At 36.0% G+C, this 22,202-nt stretch overlaps 1 protein-coding gene across 2 annotated transcripts in view; it reads right to left on the minus strand.

The window, feature by feature from the left end:
* phtm (cytochrome P450 enzyme phantom) overlaps positions 1-17,047 on the minus strand; it is a 34,156-nt gene extending 17,109 nt beyond the window's left edge. Inside the window, exons 1-4 of one of the 2 annotated variants that reach the window (XM_073977266.1) lie at positions 16,893-17,047; positions 16,637-16,756; positions 7,072-7,381; positions 6,611-6,759 (exon numbers count right to left, since the gene is read on the minus strand). In XM_073977266.1, the coding sequence (XP_073833367.1) occupies positions 6,611-6,759; positions 7,072-7,381; positions 16,637-16,654 (477 nt within the window). In that variant the 5' untranslated portion in view covers positions 16,655-16,756; positions 16,893-17,047. Of the gene's footprint in view, positions 1-6,610; positions 6,760-7,071; positions 7,382-16,636; positions 16,814-16,892 lie in introns of both variants that reach the window. The other variant, XM_073977267.1, reaches the window with a different exon arrangement.
* Positions 17,048-22,202: the final 5,155 nt, after the last annotated feature.

A 22,202-nucleotide genomic window follows, 5' to 3' on the forward strand; every position in this document is an offset into this window, starting at 1 on the left:
TTGGATAATTTTTTGTGGAAATGTTAGTCATAGTCCAGTTTAGGTTTTTATGCAAAGAAAAATTGGCCACGCCCACTTTTCCGCCCACTTTTATAAATATGTTATATCTACGGAACTACTCAATAGATTTTCCTGAAATTTGCAGGGAACGTAAAGGGATGGCCCCCGGTTAAAATAGGCTACATATTTGGTTGAATTTCGGATCGGGCGGGGTACCTCCCCTATGCCCTATTTTTGTAAAAGTGCAATATTTGCAACAATTACAAATGTATCGCCTTGAAAATTAATTTCCGAGTCAATGGCGATTGTGTCTCCGACCTTACGTACTTATTTGGGGCATTAAGACTGGACAACGCCCACTTTTTTAAATATGTTATATCTACGAAACTACTAAATCGATTTTCCTGAAACTTTCAGTGAATGTACAGGGTTGGTCCCCGACAAAAATAGTCTACATATTTTTTTGACTTTCGGATCGGGCGGGTACCTCCCCTATGCCCTATTTTTGTAAAAATGCAATATTTGCAACAAATACGAATGTATCGGTTTGGGAATTTATTTGCGAGTCAATGGCGATTGTGTCTCCAAACTTACGTACTTATTTTGTGACCTAAGATCCGACAACGCTCACTTTCTAATTAGGTTATATCTACAGGGGATTTTCAAGAAAATCGCGATTTGTCTAAACTTTTAAATATCTTTATATATAAAACTCAATTGTCGTTTGTTGGTAATTGAATCAGTTGAAAACGGCTGGACCGATTTTCGACCTGGGTTTTTATGCAAAGAAAATTTGACCATGCCCACTTTTACGCCCAATTTTTTAAATTTTCTATTTTTATCATTTCTACAAAAACCACTGAACCGATTTTCCTGAAATTGCCAGGGAATGTACAGAGATGGTCCCCGCTTAAAATAGGCTACAAATTCAGTTGAATTTCGGAAAGGGCGGGGAACTTCCCCTATACCCTACTTTTTTAAAAATGTTATATTTACAATAATTACGAATGCATCTATTTGGAAGTTAATTTGCGAGACAATTGTGGTTGTGTCTCCGACCTTACCTACTTTTTTAGGAACCACAGACTTGGCCATACCCACTTTTTAAAATATGTTACATCTACAAAACTACTGAATCGATATTCGTGAAAATGTCAGGGAATGTACAAGCATATTTTCTTGAATTTTGAAGAGGGCATATATAAAAAAACACCTTATCTTTATGAATAAAAATCAAATGCTGTCATAACCCAACTTGGGTTTTTTGGAAAGAAAAGTTTACCACGCCTCCGAAAACAGGTTACATATTTTATTGAATTCCAGAGGGGGCGGGGTACCTCCCCTATGCGAAAAACGTTATATTTGCAAAAATTATGTATGTATCGGAATAAAAATTTACGGATTAATCTACAATCTAGGTACTTCTTTGGGGCCTATAGGCCCGACCAAGCCTGTTTTTTTAGTATGTCACAACTCCAATACTACTGAAGGGATTTCCATAAAATTTGCAGCAAAAGCTCAATGTTTGCCGTTGTTTTGTGAGGTACCTTCCCCATGCCTTTCTGTTAAACACTATATGTATAAGCCAAACTTATGATTATATCGGTTTCAGCATACATTTTGGTAGGCAATGAAGTTGTGTGCACCGTAGGACCGGACCAGGCCCACTTTTTTTAATATGTTATATCTTGAAAACTTATGACCACGCCCACTCTTTTTAAAACATTATTTTTCCAAAACTATTGGTCCAAAATGCTATATATTTGTAGACGAATTTCGGGGCCTATTATTTTATAATCGGTGTATTTGTTAAATTTATGAGTGCATCAGGTTACAAATTAGTTTTCGAGACAACGGTGGTTGTCCCCCAATCAAGAAAAACTATATATTTACAAATGTACTTAAATGGTGAGGTTCAACGGTCCATCAGCCACGAAAAGCTAAAACATATAGGTCTGAATTAGCGGGAGAATTCGATTTAATAATTTTTTTAACTTTTATTATTAGATCTCTTTAGGATAAAGACAGTGACATGGACGATAATAAATCCTAAAAGGCACAAATTGGCGAAAAATCCGACAAAGTCCGTAAGAGAAAAGAAAGGTTACAGACAAAATCTGTTGATAAATGTAAAATCCTTCTCGGTTTGACAATGGACCGAAGAAGTGAGGTAGAAAATACCTACTTTTGAATTAAAACTCATTACGACGGGCCAGCAACGCGGACCGGGGTCTGCTAGTATAATATAAGTTTAAGTCTCAAAAATTACATCCCTATATCCCAAATGAGATTCCCATTTCCAGCTCTATCTATTCCCCCAAAACCATTATAGTACTATTTAGTACTTCTCGTATACATAAGTACGAATTTCCAAAACCTACCCTTATCTCTACTCTAAACGCCAACTGTTATCCTAATACCGAATTTCACAATTTCAGATCTACCCCTTTACACAATAAAAATTTTCTGTGATCTAGCTACCGTTTCCGCTTATGTTCGCCTAGCCTGTTGACTTCAAGAGTTAGCCCTCTTGGGTCTTCAGGGTTCGTACGACGAAGCTCATCACGCTCATTTGCTAGTCCCGTCGCCTCTGCTAGGAAATTTGTTCATTCACTTCTGTGTAATTTAATACATTTCGTACACTTATAGTACGTAGTTTTACAGCGCTACCCATTGACCCAAATCCAAATTGTAGCAAATTTAGTAATTTTAGTACATATAATATAAGTATAAGTTTTAAAACTTACATCCCTATATCCCAATTGAGATTCGCGTTTCCAGCTCTATCTGTTCCCCAAAACCATTTATAGTAGTATTTAGTACTTCTCGTATACATAAGTAGGAATTTCCTAAACCTCCTCCTTATCTCCACTCTAAACGCCAACTGTTATCCTAATACCGAATTTCACAATTTCAGATCTACACCATTACACAATAATAATTTGGACCAAATTCTGTGATCTAGCCACTTATTCCGCTTATGTTCGCCTAGCCTATTGACTTCAAGAGTAAGCCCTCTTGGGTCTTCAGCGTTCGTACGACGAAGCTCATCACGCTTATTTGCTAGTCCCGTCGCCTCTGCTAGGAAATTTGTTTGTTCACTTTTATGTAATTTAGTACATTTCGTACACTTATAGTACGTATTTCCACATCCACATATCAACTAATACCAAAATTCATAATTCCAGTTTTAGCAAATACCACAAAGTATGACATTTTGTACAATTTAGCACTTTTCTTTCGCATAAATAAGAATTTCTGGAACTACATTCATATCTCAATTCTACACTTAACTCGAAGTTTCAAAATTCCAGCTCTATCCGTTTACCCAAATTCAATTTTTACCAAATTTGGTGCCATTTAGTACACATAAAACTACCTCCATAGCTCAGTCTCAAACTGTAATCCTAATTACAATTTTCAAGATTCCACCTCTGTCCATTCACCTAAATCCAAATTGTACCATATTGAGCATATTGAGTACCACTTAGTACTTTTCGTACATACACATAGGTATGAATTTCCATGACTGTCTCCATATCTCAGCTCTACACTCTAACAGTAATCTTAATTCCAAATATCAAGATTACAGCTCTACGCATTGACCCAAATCCAAATTGTAGCAAATTTAGTAATTTTAGTACACATATGTACATAAGTACGAATTTCTAAAAATACCTCCACATCTCAACCTACTCTCTAACATTAATCATAATTCCAAATTTCAAGATTTCAGCTCTATCCATTCACCCAAATCCAAATTCTACCAAATTTAGTACCATTTAGTACTTTTCGTACACATGAGGGCGGTCTTCCAAAACTACATCCATATCTAAACCCAACACTCTAACAGTAATACAAAATTTCAAATTTCAGGATTCCAGCTCTATCCTGAAATCAAAATTATACCAAATTCAGTACCACTTAGTACTTTTCGTACACGTAAGTACGAATTTCCAAAACCATTTCCGTATATCAACACCACTTCCCAACAACGATTCCCACACCAAATTTCAAGATTCTAGCTATATCCGTTCAAAATATGGAATTGGTACTAAATTTAGTAACTTTTAGTACTTTTCGTGCACTTGTAGTTCGAATTTTTAATACCATTTGGTACGTCTTTCTAACTCTCCATCAGTGACCCTCATTCCAAATTTCAGAACTCAAGCTCTTCCCGTTTGCCTACTACAAAAGGTACCATAGTTAGTATCTTTTAGTCCTTTTCGTACCCTTCCAGTTCGAATTTCCAAAAACCCAGCCTTATCTCACCCCTACACACCAACAACATTTCAAAATTTTCAAGTTTCTAGCTTCAGCCTTTTCGCTTGGGCGTTGATGAATTAGTCAGTCAGCGAGTCACTCACCTCACTGCTCTTTTATATTTATAGATTATGCATTTGTTTTTCAGCTTAATGTATCTCCGGTTCTATATCCATGTCAGTGAATATAACGGCATCAATGAGCTATAACCACAAAGCTATAGGAGTTAGTTGAGTACGTTTGGCAAATCATCTGAAAATGTACAGTGTGTCCTGCGGGACTGTACCCCAATATCAATACCCCAATTATAAATATTTTCCCTATAAATCTAGTGACTGCTGCACCATCCTCAAAGTAATGGAGCCGAAACTACTGTGGTTTGTAGTAGCAGAGTACATTCTTCAGGTGCTGTACGAGGACCGTATTCAAAGATATTCACGGCAGCGGATTCTTTCATTCCGGATTGACCAGAGACCATAGCGTTTCGGTCATCTCTATCGCTTTATCCGCACCCTTAGTGCTGTGTTTTTAGGACTTGAGATCCGTGTTCCTTCATCTCACCTTGTCGCTGGCTAGAGCCTAATAAATACTGCAACGAGAACATGCCATTCTGTTACGGTGCTGAACCTTCGTCTTCTCATGCAGATGGTCCCACTAATGACATGAGGAGGCAGCCTGTGGTCGGAGTTCTGACATGTTTAAATGTTATTTCATCTCGTTGCACTTATATTTGCTGGCCAAACGAGGTTCCTTATCTGCACTCAAGCGCTGGCGGTTAGGGACTTGACGATTAAAACATTTAGCGCACTTTTTTCAAAACATCCAGTGTCATCGTAAAAGGGGGAAATAGCAAAAATTCACACAAAGCTGAATTTCGGTGGAAAGCTAGGGTTTGCTAGAAGTAACGTCGTAAAAGATCCTATCGATTCCATGTGTGCAAATGAAGTTGTTCAGTGTCCAAGATCATTTGTTGGTGGCCTTATTCAGTTTTTTTCTATTTTTCTCAAAAACGGTAAGACCTATAAAAAATCGACTAAAGTAAAAGTTGTAGGATTACAAATTATCTCAAGAACGACCTTTATGACTTTTCAATAGGAGTGACCATTCCTGAGATATCGTGATATAAGTGTCAAATTACACATGTGAAGAAGTAAGCCGCGAAAGAACATCATGTGGCGGTTAAAAAAACAACGTCATGTGTTAGGTATTTCCATAAGCTTTCAAACTATATCCCCTTTGTGGTAATCGGTTCCGATTACCAGAATTGTAGAGAATTGTTCTTTCTACCATATTTGCTTTAGTTACTTTTTGATTAGACCCACTGTTTTCAAGAAAAAATCCGAAAAGCTAAAAAATCCATAAATTTTGATTTTTGACCCCGAATAACTGTTTTTGCACACATGGGATTGATGGGGACTTTTAGGACATTGCTTCTAATGACAAACCCTAGCTCTCCACCAAAATTCAGTTTTGTGAGAATTTTTGCTATTACAATATCGTTAATGTTATAAGGCTCCACGAAACCCATCACACTCATTGGTCTCACTGCGGATAGTCACCCAGCAGGATATAGCGAGCAGCTGCAACAGTGAAGATGTCCCAGAAAGTCCTTTCTGTTACCCGAACATCAGAAGCGTTGGGCAGTTCTCTGAAGCTGTTACTGATGAACTTTCTGAAATTGATGAACTTTCTGTTATTGATGAACTTTCTAAAAAGCTTTCCCAGTTGAGAAAAGTCCGGCGTTCTGAGGTGATAAAGTCGAGCGGTCTAGTCGAACTGGTCAACCGATTTGGTCTGAAAATTGGCCTTCGTCATATTTTGCCCAAATTTAGTTTCTGTTCGAAGATAGGCAATACCGGTCCACAACTACCGGTACTTCCCCCGAATATTTAAACATTTTCACTTAAATGGTATGCACGATATCTCTTGAACAAATTTGTTCCAAACTTTGGATCTCCTAATGTTTTGTCCAAAATTAGTTTAACTTCTAAAATGGTCCATATCGGTCCTCTCCTTATGTTGGACGAAAAAATACAAATTTCATAATGAATTTAGTGGAATTTTTAGCACAACTGCTGGCTCTAAGACCCATCTTATAGCCGTTTCTTGCTTACTCGTTCTAACGAAACCATCCTCGTTTTCGATTTTCTAAGCAAAGATGTGCGTCATAAAGAAATTAACAAGAACAACAGACGAACGAAACCCTCATTCATTCATTTTTATGACTCAGTTGTACTGACAGACAGGATACACCGGCAAATAACACAACTCATGTTCCTTGCAACATTGTAGTAGAATACCTTTTTTGTTCTGTTTTCGCTTTATTTATTAATGCCTTCTTACGTACCTGTACACATTCTTGGACTCCCTTAAGGATGCGTTGTTCCAAACCGCTACGCAATTCACTGAAATTCTTCGACATTCCCAATGCCTTAAGCCAATCAATTGTGTGACGTCTTTGATCTCTCCATAGAGGACCTTCGGCACATATTATGCCTGTGCGGTGAGGGAGATTGATAGAAGATGAAAGAGGAAGGAAGATAATGTTTGTCATATTAATAAAAAAATGTATTCGAATTGGTTTCTAGTTTAGTGTGTGTTTTATTAAAGCAGATGTATTTATAGGAAGTTAAGCTTTACTTAAGTCTTTTGTTTCAGTTTATCACAATAAAGGGTATTTTATTTTAAAATAACAATTAGAAATTAAATTACAGTTTAGAGAATTTAATATTAGTTTAATATGATTATTTATTTATTTATTTATTTTTTTTTAAGTAAATATTCTTAAATGTGTTTTTCCATACTCACCATAACCGCCCATAATGCCATGAGTAAGATACAGAGGTGCTCTTGCTGTAAACTCTTCACGCTTTAGGAATTCCCTTACCAGTGCAGCATCGGACAACACAACCACATTGACATTGCACATTTTCAGCCTATAGATGGGACCATATTTCACAGCCAGCCGTTGCAGTGTCTTGTATGGTGCTTTAACGTCTAGGAATGGCAAATAGCCCACAATTGGTAAACCAAAGGGACCGGATGGTTGATGACGCACACGTATAAATATTAGCCATACCAGAGCTATGATTAAGGCCACAACAATGATAAAGAGTTGCTAAAAATAACACAAGGTGGAAAAAAATCAGAAATTTCATAAAAAAAAAACAAAAACACAATAAACAAAAAGGATGCTGAGAAAGATGTGCCTTATGGCATGCATCAGGTAGTTAGACAAGATGATCAACACGTGGTTTGTTGAGACATCACAAAGGAATGTGGTCAGTTTGTTGTTCTCTTGGAATTGAATGGAATTTTCTTGTACTACGATGATATTTTCTAGAATTTCGGTAAATTTTTTGCATGGAATTTTTGCAATCAAGATTAGGATTTTATTTTTTTTAGATGATTTTAGATAGAAGCGGGAATTGTTTTGATTTCATATCAAATTTATAGTTATTGTGTGAAAGAAGGGTTGTAAAACATTTGTGAATGTTATATTAATTTAAAAGATCTACAGCATAAGTTCTTTAACAGCTCAAAGTATTATTAGCAGAATCCTTTATATTTTTTTCATGGGATTATTTATACCGTCAGCATTTATGCTAACGAGGGTATCTGGTAAAAACCAAATTTATTTCGAAATTCCATTTGAAAAAAAAAAAAATAAAAAACATGTTTGCGAGCATAACCACGAATTTTGGTACCGAGCTTAAGAAAAAAAATTTTGTTTCAAATCCCTTCGCGTTCACAAAATTGGCCAATGCGCGCAAAACTTATAGTGGTTTTAATTCTCATTTAAAGAAAAAATATTTAAAAATGTCTTATTTATATTCATGAGAAAATGTATGCATAAATCGCTATCAGCATTCCATATCTATTCGTAGATGTTTAAATATTTGCTAAATTTATTTTTATTTTCGCCAAAAAAAATAACAAATAATACAAAAATATTGAAGTAAATCCAAGTTATCCTGCCCTAAAAATATCCACAGACTCTAGATAATGCATAGAAAAGTATGCAACTGAATTTATAGATATTGGGTATATAAATCGCATGTTATAGCAACAACAAAAGAGAAAAATATTTGCTGTTAAAATATTATGTATTTTTGGTTCGAATAAAAAAAATTAAAAAGCCTCTTATTCGTGAATATTCGTGGGCAATGTGCATACGATTTTGATGCGCATCCGATTTCGGTAGCACCCATCAAAAATACGACAATATACAACTATGTATTGCAAATAGATTCTTCTAAAACCACGGGTGTGCCTCCATATAAATATGTTCCCACAACATCCCCGAAGAGACAAAGGAGACTTCTCTCATATCAATGAGTGCACGCCGATTCATATTGGCTCAATGATATGGGACCTACTTTTTATCGCCAGGTCCGAACGGCGTGTCTTACGACACCACTTGTAGAGAAGTTTTTCATGGCTGAAATACTCAGGAAATGTCGCCAGCATTACTGAGGGGGAATTTTGCCACCGTTGTAAACTTGATGTTGCTCTGCCTAGGATTCCAACCGCAGACCTTCTGAGTGCAAGGCGGACGTGCTAACCATCGCACCACGGTGGCCCCGCAGATTGCTTGCACATTCTATTTTTGTTAAGAGACCCATATACTCGCGTACCTCTGTAATTTATAACATGCCTTTTATACCCTCAGCATTTATGCTAACGAGGGTATATCACGAATATTGTCAAATATTTAATATTCCATTTCAGAAAAAAGGAATAAATTTTTTTCGCGTGCTCGTCCTAATCTTCGGTTGGAGCATGGGCACAGATAAGACTGATGTGGAAGAATTTATCTTTTATCCGAATTGTGGCTAGCCTTCCATCCAACGGGGTGAATCTGGATACGAGATCTTTAAGCCTCCGGCTAATTACAAATCCACAGCCAAATTCGCGTCTATATGGGTCCACTCCTTCAGCTACACCCCACACAAAAATTAGGAAAAGTCCAGTTTAAGACCTCCTCTCGAATCCTTTTGATTTTTCTTATAACAACTTATATTCGCCGCACCCTTTGCGACGGTGCAAAAATATTCGCTAAAATGGTACGACCGATGTCTCATAAACGGAGCATCCGATTTGGTCCAAACTTTGGATCTCGAAATATGTTGTCTAAACTTTGTTTAGGGGTATTACATAATGCGCTAATGCAAATTATTGCTCACTCTGCGGATATATCGTATTTTCGCCTTAAAAGGATGTCCAAACCCATTTAGGTTCAAAATTAGACCATGCATACCCTTTCGAACACTCTTAGGTACCTAGTTTATGCGGTGCACCATTTAAGCTATGATCAAGAGTTTTGGAGCACTACGAATCTTTTTCACGTCCCCACAATATAGATGTTTTAACATATTCCAATATATGAATGTATACCTACTTGGAACTTGACGTACGTTTTGAATATATTTAATTCGTGCTCATCACTTATTACAGTTTTTGTCAACAGAGTTTTTTAGAGGTTTTGATCCATAATCTCAGGTAACAAAAATTGGAAAACGATTCGAGAGTTATCGTGCGCTCCACTCACCACACATGGTGTCCGTAGGGGTTTGAAACTTTCGGGCCGTTTTCTCAGGAAGTATGGACTTGCACCTGAATAATACTAATAGAGGCTGCGAAAAAAGTTTGTTGCGAAAAAAAAATCAAAACGATTCAAAATGTGGTCTTCAACTGCACTTGTTTATTAGGACTTTAAAGTTTTGCAAATAATGATTGCTCTAAGTCTGAAGTATTCCCCCATTGGCGTAACTTCAGCATTATTCTCTATTACAGAGAGTAATGTTTACCAAATGCACTGACTTTGCAAGTAAAATATAAAAAAGTATAAAAATAACCATGTAGGGTGACCCGGGCAGCCTCTCTAAGTCAGCAATGGAACTATACCAATTCTATTGAGCACTGATCTTTCAACAAAAATCAATTCATTCGGAATCTGGACTGATTTTTACAAACAGACATTGCTAAATCGACTTAGAAAGTTCGGTTTTAGCCGAAATGGATTAAATTTCGTATTTAGTCTTCGTTGGGACTTCATGTTTTCAGACTCATTACTACACCGAAATTGCTGAAATTGATAATTGTCGGCATAGATCCCCGATTTAATATTGTCCCCATGTAGCGGTACCGCCCAACTATTTGTGTTTCGTGGGTTCTTCGTCACATTTTCGGACCGAAATGAGGATCCAAATTTTTATTCCGAAAGTTGTTAATACAGGCAATATTTTGGTTGATACAACGTGGCGAAGGAGCCTAGTGTTTCCATAAACTAAAAGAAACTAAGTTTGCCTTGTTAAAAATATATACATAACCTGAAACTATTAAGGGCCCAATCGAACCAGAACATTAGTTCAGGTACCTTCACTTTTAAATACCCAGCAAAATAAATTGGAAGTAGTGCAATGTAGACTAGTTCTTTCACGGCATGTTTTTATGCAGTTCAAACGGATTCGTGAAAAAGGCATTCCATTCCTCACATTTTAACCGCATTTGGATGCAATCCAAAGAATCACATCCATTTGTCACATTTTAACAACATCCGGACGCAGTTCAACGGAGTCGTGAAAAAGGCACTCCAATTCCTCACAATTTAACAGCATCCGGATGCAGTGCAAACGGAGTCGTGAAAAAGGCACTCCGTTCACTACATTTTATTAGCAGTTGTTAGAGATCCCTACCTGTACATAAATCAGTTTGTACATCTCTACAGGCAGCGGAATCAATTCCAAAAAGAAATAATCGTGTTAACATTTCCAAATATTTGTTAATACAAACTAAATATTATTTTAAATAATAATATTTAATTTGTGAAAATTTTTCCAGTAACTCACGACACGGTGAGCCTTAACTAATTTTAAATGGAAGGTGCTTACACCTCGGAAGTTTTTGCTGATTCTGAAACTACAATGCTCATAGATGAGAAATATCATGAAACAAAAAAATCGCCGGAGGGATTTTAAAATAAATCGCGATTTAAGTTCACATTTTTAGGGGTTCTTTAGGTATTCACGACTTTGCTTGGAAACCGCTAGTCCTATGTAAATGGGCCTAAAGAATATGATGTAGCTGTGAAAATTCTCCACAAGATTGACATTTATGATACTATCGTAGGTTTCACAGTTTTCGAGTTATAGAATTTCAAATTGAGACAATGCACTGACTGTATCGCCTCCTTATAAAACAATGACATTACTGCAATTTCCCAAATAAAACTTGGTACAACTTGAAAATGGTACAACTTAGGAAAAAATAAATTATACAGTCTTGTAGAGTTTTCACAGCTCCAACATTTTCTTTAGTCCCGTTTTTATATGACTTGCGGTTTCCAAGCAAAATCTTGAAGACTTAAGATAAAAACCTAAAAATTTGAACTGAACCTCAATATCTCAAAAACGGTAAGACCTACGAAAAAAACCTAAAGGTCAGTTTTGTAGAGAATTTTTATAGCTATAACAATTTCTTTAGACTCATTTCGATACGACTTGTGGTTGCCAAGCAAAATCGTGAAAACCAAAAAGAACCCTAAAATTGTGAATTTTGATCGCGATTTTTTTAAAAATCCCTCCGGCGATTTTGTCTTTTTTTTATTTTTCTCATCTATGAACATTGCTGTTTCAGAATCCGCAAAAACATCCCGTTTTAATTAAAAGTTAGTTAAGGGACACTGTGCATGATATTGTTTTATAAGGGGGCGATACAGTCAGTGCATTGTCCCAATTTGAACTTCCATATCTTAAAAACGGTAAAATATACGAAAATATCATAAAGGCCAATCTTGTGGAGAATTTTCTCTGCTACAACATTTGCTTTAGTGCCGTTTACATAGAGCTTGCGGTTTCCAAGCAAAATCGTGAAAACCTAAAGAACCCCTAAAAATGTGAACTTAAATCGCGATTTATTTTAAAATCCCTCCGGCGATTTTTTTTGTTTCTTGATATTTCTCATCTATGAGCATTGTAGTTTCAGAATCAGCAAAAACTTCCGAGGTGTAAGCACCTTCCATTTAAAATTAGTTAAGGCTCACCGTGACGAGAGGAAAATTTCCCAATGGAGTGCTGTTGGAGTACATGTCGAAATCTTAACTGGTGATGGGAAGACAATATCAAACCCATTTAGCAGATGAAGCAAAAGCACTTAAGCTTGGATTAAATGAAGAGCGGAGGAAACACACATGTTTGCGATTGATTTCAATAGAGAATTTTCATAATTTGTGTTAATTTAATAAAGGTATTAATATTTTTGTTTTACACAAATAATAAATGCATTTTATTTTGTTATTCAAAACACGTGCTCTGGACTGCCTCCTATTCTACCCCAAAGGGTCAGTTAAAATGCAGTGCCAAAGGTTCAGTTAAAATGCAATGCCAAAGGATCAGTTAAAATGCGGTGCAATGGAGTGCCTCTTTCCGGGGTCACTTCCTTGTAAAAATCATGAGTGAAAATGGATAATTTGATGCACTTCAAAATCACTTGTACATATCATTTAACTGCCTCTTTGGAGGCAAACCTTTCGCTGGGTGAGTAATTTACTCCTTATATCCCTCCAGCGTAATGTTGTCATCAAAACCGTCTGCTTTGGCTCCTTGTTATTAAGGAAATCATACTCAAACTTGACCACATGGGGACTAAGGTATTTACTTATGCGGACAATGTGATGATTCTTGTCTGTTCATATATCAGCCAATTTTGTTCCGATCGGCTTGAAGTTTTTACCACACATTATATTCTACTTATACTTGAAAATAAATTCATTGCAATTTTTCGATGTTTTGTTTAACACTCCGTTGGACACCTGGTTCTGACCAGACGCTTTTATATACAGTCAAAAAGCTCATGTGTCCAACGGACATATGAAGTTAATAAAAACTTAATCTTGAATTAAAATTACAAAATTAATTGGTTTACTAGGTGATAATAACCTTCATAGGCTCAATTATTATGTTTAAAATACTGTATTGAAAGCCACACCACTAATGAGACGATTACTATTCCTTTATAATATGTTAACAATTATATCCAGCCTGACAAATTGAAAAATCTCAGAAGGTTGTCTCAGCCAGATCGCAAAGAAACGGTCGTCCAAGGGTTTAAAATATTCGTTGCATTTGTGCAGGACAGGAACAGAGGAACAACTCAACAGTTTCCTCCTCTTTTTCGTTTTCGCACCAGCGACAATAGTCGTTGTGAGGAATTTGTACGCGCCTTACATTGTAACCAATAACCCAGTCACCGGTTAACACCACATTAGTAATTCCAGTTTCAGACCATTTTAGCTAATCAGGAACTTCCTGCATTTTAAGTTATAAAGTGACCATGTAGATTTTGATATTTGACATGTGCCAGTCTTGTCCCATCTGGTTTCTGCTTGCCATAGATAGTATTTGTAGGTATTTACTTTAAGTACTTCAATTTGTGTTGCGGCTGACACCTTTGGCAGTTTCTTAGAGGAGGATTCTGATATAACTATTTCGTTCGCTTTTTCCTTACCAACAACTGGTGTCACGGGATCCATTTAGGAACTAACTTAGAGCTTTTAGAATACCATGTAAGGTTCATACAGATTGTGCCCATCTTCGAACTTAAATTAAGTTTGGAAAATCTACTACGAAGACCAAATTTTGAAAATAATCGGATGATCCGTTATTGAGATATCGTGCGCCCCAGCCACTACACACCGTGTCATAAAAGTTTTTGCAACTTTCGGGCTATGAAACTTGTACCGTCGTATGGGGGACAGGTTATATACACTTTCATACGGGCAAAATGTGCCTCATCGAAATAATGGTTTTAGACCCCAAGTATGTTTGGACGATTTGGAGTCGATTGAGCAATGTCGGTCCGTCTGGCTGGCTGGTGCGCACGATAACTCTCGAACACATGAACCGATTTGGTCCAAAATTTGGCTTTCGCAATATTTTGCCCAAACTTAGTTCGAAGATGGGCTATATCGGTCCACTCCTTCCGGTACCTCCCCCACAAAATTTAAAAATGTTCGAAAAAATTGTGCGCACGATAACTCTTGAACGGAGTAACCGATTTGGTCCATACTTTGCACATCCTGAAATGTGTACCAGACTTAGATAAGGTCTCAATACGGACTCAATCGGTCCACTCCCTCGGATACCTCCCACACAAAATTTCGGAAAAGTTCAGTTTAGGGCCATCTCTCGAATCGCTTTGGTTTTTGTTTTAACAACTTGTATTCACTGCTCCCCATACCACGGTTCAAGTTTCATTAGGGGCAAGTCCACACTTCCTGAGAAAATAGCATGAAAGTTTCAAAAAACCCCTGTGACACCGAGTGAGGTGGTTGGAGCGCAAGATAACTCACGAACGGATCTGCATATTCAGTACAAACTTTGACATTCGTAATATTTTGTCCAAACTTAGTTTAAGTTCGAAGATGGATTATATCGGTCCGCTCCTTCCGGTACCTCCCCCACAAAAGTTAAAAAATGTTCGAAAAAATTGTGCGCACGATAACTCTTGAAGGGAGGGGCCGATTTAGTCTATACTTTACACATCCTAATACAATATCTACCAGATATAGATCAGGTTCAAATATGGACTATATTTGACCACTCCATCCGGTACCTCCCACACAAAATATCGGATAAGTTCTCTTTAAGACCTGCTCTCGAATCACTTTGATTTTTGTTGGAGCCACTTACATTCGCTGCCTCAATTACGATGGTAAAAGTTTTTTCAAGGGCAAGCCCATACTTCTTGAGAAAACAGCCCGAAGGGTGTAAAAACCCCCTAGGCACCCCCATGTTCTATGTCGATCCATTCTTTAAGTACCTCCCCCGTAAAACTTTTGAACTTTAATTCTAATCAATATTTGCGTCATTTTTCATTAAGTGGACTTTTGTCATAACAAGACTTAGTTGTGTCTTTCAATCCAGGATTGTTGTTTTACTCTGACTATAGATTTGAGAGATCGGACGTCCACCACGGTGAATTGATAGTGATTATTCGAGCGCATCGGTAGTCCCGATACTTTAAAAACTGTATCTATGGATTTGTCTACAATGGATAGAGTTTTTTATATATGATATCGTCTCTGTGTGGTATATTGGAAAGGTAGTGGTGTGAACTTGTACCTTGGGTACAGACTTTTTAACACAGGCTTCTGGCTGATGCTATCCAAGACGTTCCCGCCAGTTTCTGGATTCAGTTGTTCTTGTCAAGCATTTTGGTTAGCTGTGCTTTTGGAAGGATAAGGATCAGTCAATGGTTATACCAAGTCATTTCGGATAAAGGAAGGAGTCATCTCGATGTCGTTGTGGTGACGTTCTATCACCATATGGTTCTGGGGTATCTTCATAGCCACTTAATTTCCTTATTAAGACCTGTTCTCAAGCATAGATTTTGCAGTTTGAAAGAAAAAGCTAATGCTTTTCCATTTCCAAATTTAACTAGAGTGGATCTGTTATCTTTTGCATTTACAGCTATTCGAAGTCTATTATCCGTGCTGTGCTGGGTTGTCCAAAAATTATGAATATTGTTCTTTGATTTCGTTATAATGGCACATCAATTTGAAATTTTGTAGCTACTTTCCCGCATAGGGTTTATGGCATTTGATAGTTTATATTCCGAATAGATGATAAACGTTGTGGAAAACATATTCATCAAATATTATGAATTTTGAAAAATTTGTCGGATTAACAAATCTCGTTGCACACACTTTTGTCATCTGTCCACGTTTTGAAATGTTGTTGTTTTTTTCTTAATTTCACATTTCCTCGTGTTGAAGGTTACAAACACTTCGGTCCAGACCAAACTTACTTGTTTAAATGTTGCTTAAATTCGATGACTAAATGACTTGTTCCAAAATTTGATTCCACTGACAATCGAAGAGTTTCTCTTTAATGACTTCAAACCTTAACTTTGGAAAAATACTGAATGCATGTAAATGAGATTTCCCATAAAAATTTGAAAAACTTGTTTTAATGATTTCCAATTTTTTAATCTTGTAATCTTGAAAAGCGTAAGATATTTTTTATTCACTCGTGTTTGTATCTTTCAAAGTTGTACAGGTTACAGAATTCGATGGTGTAATACCTTACGTGGTGACCCTACAACAATTCAATTCAAATTGACAAACAATTCTTCGAAAATACAACATTATATTGAACAATCAGCCCATCCGTTGGACTACTGGATTCAATGATTCTATTGAAACAAATACAAATAACAAAGATCACAAGGTTATATTTACAACTGTAACAGCTTTTTCAAATTTCAAAAAGCAAACTGGAATTTGGGTTTTCAAGTTCATACATTTAGATGAATTAATATAGATTCTTTTTATAAGTATTTCATTTAAATAATAATTATTTTCTCAACTTACCAGTGGTGATAATTCCATAATTATAATCTGTCTTTGGTTTTCAATCACTTTTTGGGAAACGTTAACACAGCCAGCCACTTGGCCAAAAAAATTTAACTTAAATAAAACTTTCTAAACCCCCTAAAAGAAAGAGAAGACAGCCAAAAAATTAAACAAAATTCATTAATGATTGGCTGTCTGTCCGTCTGCGTAGTAAAATAATTTAATATTTCCAAAAAATAAATGATTGTAAAACAAAAATTCCTCCTTAACTTACCTTTCTTCGTGTATACAAATAAACAACAAACAAAAAAAAAACGATCGTTTTATCACATGAACTACAACAAACGGTCAGGCCAGCAACAGCAGGCAGTCAGGTACCGGTAACTTCAGTTGTCACACTAACACTGATTCTACTTAAAAATTCGAATTGAGTCGGGACTCAAGGCGGGACGACATTGAACAACGGCAACAACCACAACAACAACAAAAAGCAAAACAAAGCAACCCCAGTGTAGAAGTACACTTAGCAAAATAAAGCAAACGCAATATTTCCGGCAAAATGTACAAATCTGTTTGTATGGCAGTGATGCACAGACGCACAAAAAACACTCTGAAAAAACCCCGAAACGAAAACCCAACAAGTGGTCAAGAAGACAACAATGGAGAAAGTGAAATAAATATCTACTTTTATCGACAACCTTTCTTTTTGTTTTATTCATATTTGAGTGGTTTTGTAAAAAAGGGACGAAATCATCTGTAATGTACCTGTTGCTTTATCATTCACTTGGCATGTTAAGCGATTGGTCATTTAGGTCAAATGATAGTTTTAAAAAACACTAGGTAATGGCATGGCTAGAACATTAAGAATGGTCTTAACAAGTATAATGAACAGCAATATCAATAACTAATTTAGGTATCACCAGGATTAGCTGTTAACTGTAACAAACTAGGGTTCAAATCTACTCCAGCAACACGGTTCAAATGAAGCACAGACACAAATAATTGCACAAACGAGACAAGACTCAATCATATGAGACCTACTGTTTATCGCCGAGTCCGAATGGCGTGTTTAAGACACCTCTTATAGAGAAGTTTTACATGGCTGAAATAACCAGGAAATGTCGCCAACATTACTGAGGGATCTTCTCAATTATACTTTTTTGTTGGGCTTTTTTCGATTTTTATTTTAATGGACGAAATATACACTTGCTTGCGGAATGAATATCAGGATCCAATCAATGTGTACACAAAATAGGGCGTTCGCCCATTAACCGATTTAAAGACGAAAATCGGGTAAAAATATCAGTCGGATTTACAGACAGCTTAATACCCTTATTCTATATAAGCAAAAAAAAGGAATTGGACCTAAGTGTAAGGTTTGAAAATTTCCAGCGTACATTTACAGAGATTTGTGAGATTGGTATCATAAATGGTGGGCAGACCCAATCAACAGAGTGTCTACACCAAAAAAAAAAAAAAAAAAAAACATACATACATACTTCTTCTTATATTGCACAAAGCCACCAGAGCAGGGTTTTCAAATATTCCGGCCATTATCAATTGAAGTATAGAGAATAAAAGATTCTGAGATCCTGAAATCGGTCGTTAACATATATAGGTGCTATATCAAAACGTGCATCTATGTCAACAATTTTCGGTTGAGAAGTTTTTTTTACCATAAATTCCAAATAAAATCCAAATTGTGCACATAATTAGGAATTTCTAAAACTACCTCCCTATCGTAATCTTGTTGGATAATCTTAATTCCAAATATCAGGATTCCAGCTCTATCATTTCACTCAAATAAGGAATATGGAATTAAATGCAATAATCGGTTTTTTCGATTATTCGGGTTTCGTCTAAAATTTAAAACTCGCTTTTCATTTAATCGATTTTCTAAAACTGTTCTAAAAGTTGGCCTTCGTGTTTTCATTAACAACCGAAACCGGTTATAATCGAATATAATCGACGTTTTCTTCGGTGCGATCCGTCATGTACATACGTATGTAAAACAAGTAAGAGAGGGTTATAGTCGGAAAGGGCCGACCATGTGATACCCTACTCCCGTCAGCTGTGTCGATGGAGATATATCCTCAGCATCGGACACAAAGAAAATAATTAAACTCAATACATATAAAGAAGTCTCTATGGTTTTTTTTTTAATTTTGGTCCAATTTCCCAAGAAGAATGAACTTTGACCCACAAACAAATTGTACCGTCGTAACAGGGAACACAAAGACAACAAAAAAATGCAAAAAAAATTAAACAATCCGAGACGAGTCCTTAAACGGCACTCTTTCCAAAATTTGTGTGGGAGGCACCCGAAGGAGTGTTCCGATGAATTCCATATGCGGTCGTAATCTAAGTCTCAGGAAGTATGGGGCAGCAAGGCGAACATGTTTCAAACAAATTCAAAGCCTTTCGAAAAGAGCTGTTAAACTATACTTTTTCCAACGGATTGGGCCGATATAGTCCATATTCGAACCTGATATATGCATGAAAGTAATATTTCCAAATCACTAGTTTCACATTTTTGAACTTTTGTGGGGATAAATAACGCATCTTCGAACTTACACTAAGCTTGGATAAAATTTACGAGACCTAAAATTTTAACCAAATAGGTTGATTCTACGAGAGTTATCATGCGCACCAGCCAGCCAGACAGACGGACGGACATGGGTAAATCGACTCCAAATTGTCTGAAATGGATTTCGTCCAAACATACTTGGCGTCTAAAGTCATTATTTCGATAATCTCGCTGGCCTAAAGTTGAGGGTATAAACAAATATTAAAAGAATTTTAGAAATAGTTTTCGGTGATTTTTATCGAAAAAAGACCAATATTTCGAGCTACTATTACATTACTTTTTACCAATGGTATCACAAAAACTTCAAGACCCCGTACAGCATTGTAATTTGTAACAATTTAAAAAGCTAGGAATCCTTCTTTCATGATTTGAAAACTTTTCTTTCATAGGAATAAAAAACCCACTTATATCTTAGGCAGTAGTTCAGCTATCTAACTGCTATATTCATGTTGGTTTTCAAGTTTATTTTCGTAGACTGCCGAAATATGTCTCCTAAAAATAAATTATAGATCAAAAATTTAATTTGTATATATTTTCCACAAAAAGTTCCACTGCTAAGGACTATCCGCTCATTATCCAAAATTGTTGGGATCTTCCTTGACCAAAATTCTTACCTCATGTAAATATTTTCCAGTATTAAAATATAACTGCGAACTCTAGCATGGTTATGGTTACTATGCAGTTGTGTGCACTGTGGAATATCTATATATACTAGGCTCGAACTCTCCATAATTGACATCTATGGAAAGGTCGAGATGTCTTTCAAAAATAACTCACGTGGGAGGAATGTGTCTATCAGGAATAAAGATATTTTAAAATTGTTTCCAATTTTCACACAAAAATTTTGGTCGATTTTACCCGCTAAAACTACCTGATCATTATGTAAAATTGAAAACTTATTATCTGTCATAAGGTCACACCTTATTTAAAATTTCGCGCTGATCGATTGCGACATACAGAGCATATACAAATTCGTATAAAAATTTTGTTTTTGGTCCATATTTCACGATCGCCACCAATAACAATAGCGATCTATTCTAATGTGAAACCGACCTCCATACCAAATTTCGTGACGATCGGTTCATAATTGCGGCCTGGAGTTTGATTGCAATTTATAATCGAAAGACGGACACCCACTGAATGAAAATTACATTGTATCAATGAAATTTGTCATTGATTGTTATCCAACGTAAGACTTCATTGTATTAATGAAGATGTTTCATTGAGTTTTATAAAATCACTTTCATTATTGGTTCATAGTACTAATGCGAAAGTTCCAAAGCAATAATAGAATTGTAACTTCTACCTACTTTATTGCATTAATAAAAAAATATCAATGCATAATTGAGGAAATTTCATTGGAATAATGAAGAAACTCATTATTGTTATTTAATGAAATTTTTCATTTATTCAATGAAACTCTACGTCAGTTCAAAATCAATGAAACATTTTTCTTCCACAGCACGTTGCTATACCGTTTTATCTCGTCGAGATATGAAAAATCGAGATAATACCATCATCTTTTCTTCAAAAATAGACTGTTATATAATATTGATAGTGTAAACAACCCCTTTATAGTCAACTCCATTTTTCGAAAGTCGATTAAGAAAAATCGGATATCCGATTTGCGCACAGTCAATAGCCGACTACGGTTTTTACACATTTTACGACTAATAATCGATTAACCGAAAACGACTTTACTTATCCGTAACTCAAATCCATATTACACCAAATTTATTAGCACTTAGTACTTTTCGTGCACATAAGTACGCAATTCCAACACTATCTTCATGTCTCCATCCTACACTGCAACAGTAATATTAATTCTAAATTTCAGGATTCCAGCTCTATCCTTCTATTACACCTACAACAGCCCACCCTCAAAGTTTCAAGTTTCTAGCTTTAGCCGTTTCGTCTTGGAGATGATCTGTCATTCACTCACTTATCACTAAGCTCTTTTTATACCCTCCACCTTAATAAGGAGACATAATTAAATTTTTCATTCCGTTGGCAAAACATCGAAATATTCGTCGGAGAAGCATTGTGTAGCCATGTCTGTATATTGAAATCAACAACAACTAGGATATTTGGCATTGAAAATGGGTACCTTCTGATTTCGGTATTTGGAAAGTTTCAGTGTCATTATCAAACCAAAATGGATAAAATTTGGTATTTAGTCTTTGTTGGTGGTTTAGGACATTCCAGAAGAGAATAATCAACATAGGTCCACGTTTTCATATAGCCACCATATAAGGGAACCTCCCGATTGTCGGTATTTTCAAGGTTGCGGCCTAAATACCCAATCGAAACGGTTGCAATTTTGCAATTTGTCTTCAGTAGGGATATAGAAAACGTTGTCGGTAAAGGTCGACGTTTTTATACAGTTCTCCCGATATTAGGTATTTTGAAAGTTTTAGCCACATTATTCAAAAGGAGTAACTAAAAATTCGTATTTAGTATTTGCTAGGGGTACACTATACAGAACATTCCTTGCAAAAAATTAGACAGTATAGGTCCAGGGTTTGTTATAGCCACCATATAAATGCCCCACCCAATTTAGGATTTTTGAAAATTTTAGTCACATTACACTGTGCAACATTTTTGAGCTAATCGCGTGCAAACAACTTCGGTCCAGAATTTTATGAAAGTAGAGGACCAATTGGCAAAAAACATATTTGGGTTTTGTTTTCTTAGATCGGGTTCGGTTTTTATGGCCTCATCTAAACATGGTTAAAGATCGAATTTTTAAAAGAATTCGGGGCTGTATCTCTGAATCCAATACGAATCTTGTTTTGACGTCTGCAGCAAATTTGTAGATAAGAGCAAGAAGAAAATATTTTGAGGAATAGTGAACTCGACAAACTGCATTTATTGCCTCAAATTTTATAATATATCTAAAAATTCTATAATTTGTGTATATTTCGCAGCGTATCTCCCAAAATGTTTAATTTTTCTTAATGTTACCTTTTGGGAAAATATTCTCTGGAATGTAATATA

The sequence above is a fragment of the Musca autumnalis genome, unplaced genomic scaffold (genome assembly GCF_047663935.1).
Source record: "Musca autumnalis isolate F117 unplaced genomic scaffold, ASM4766393v1 scaffold_3, whole genome shotgun sequence".
Taxonomy (NCBI): domain Eukaryota; kingdom Metazoa; phylum Arthropoda; class Insecta; order Diptera; family Muscidae; genus Musca; species Musca autumnalis.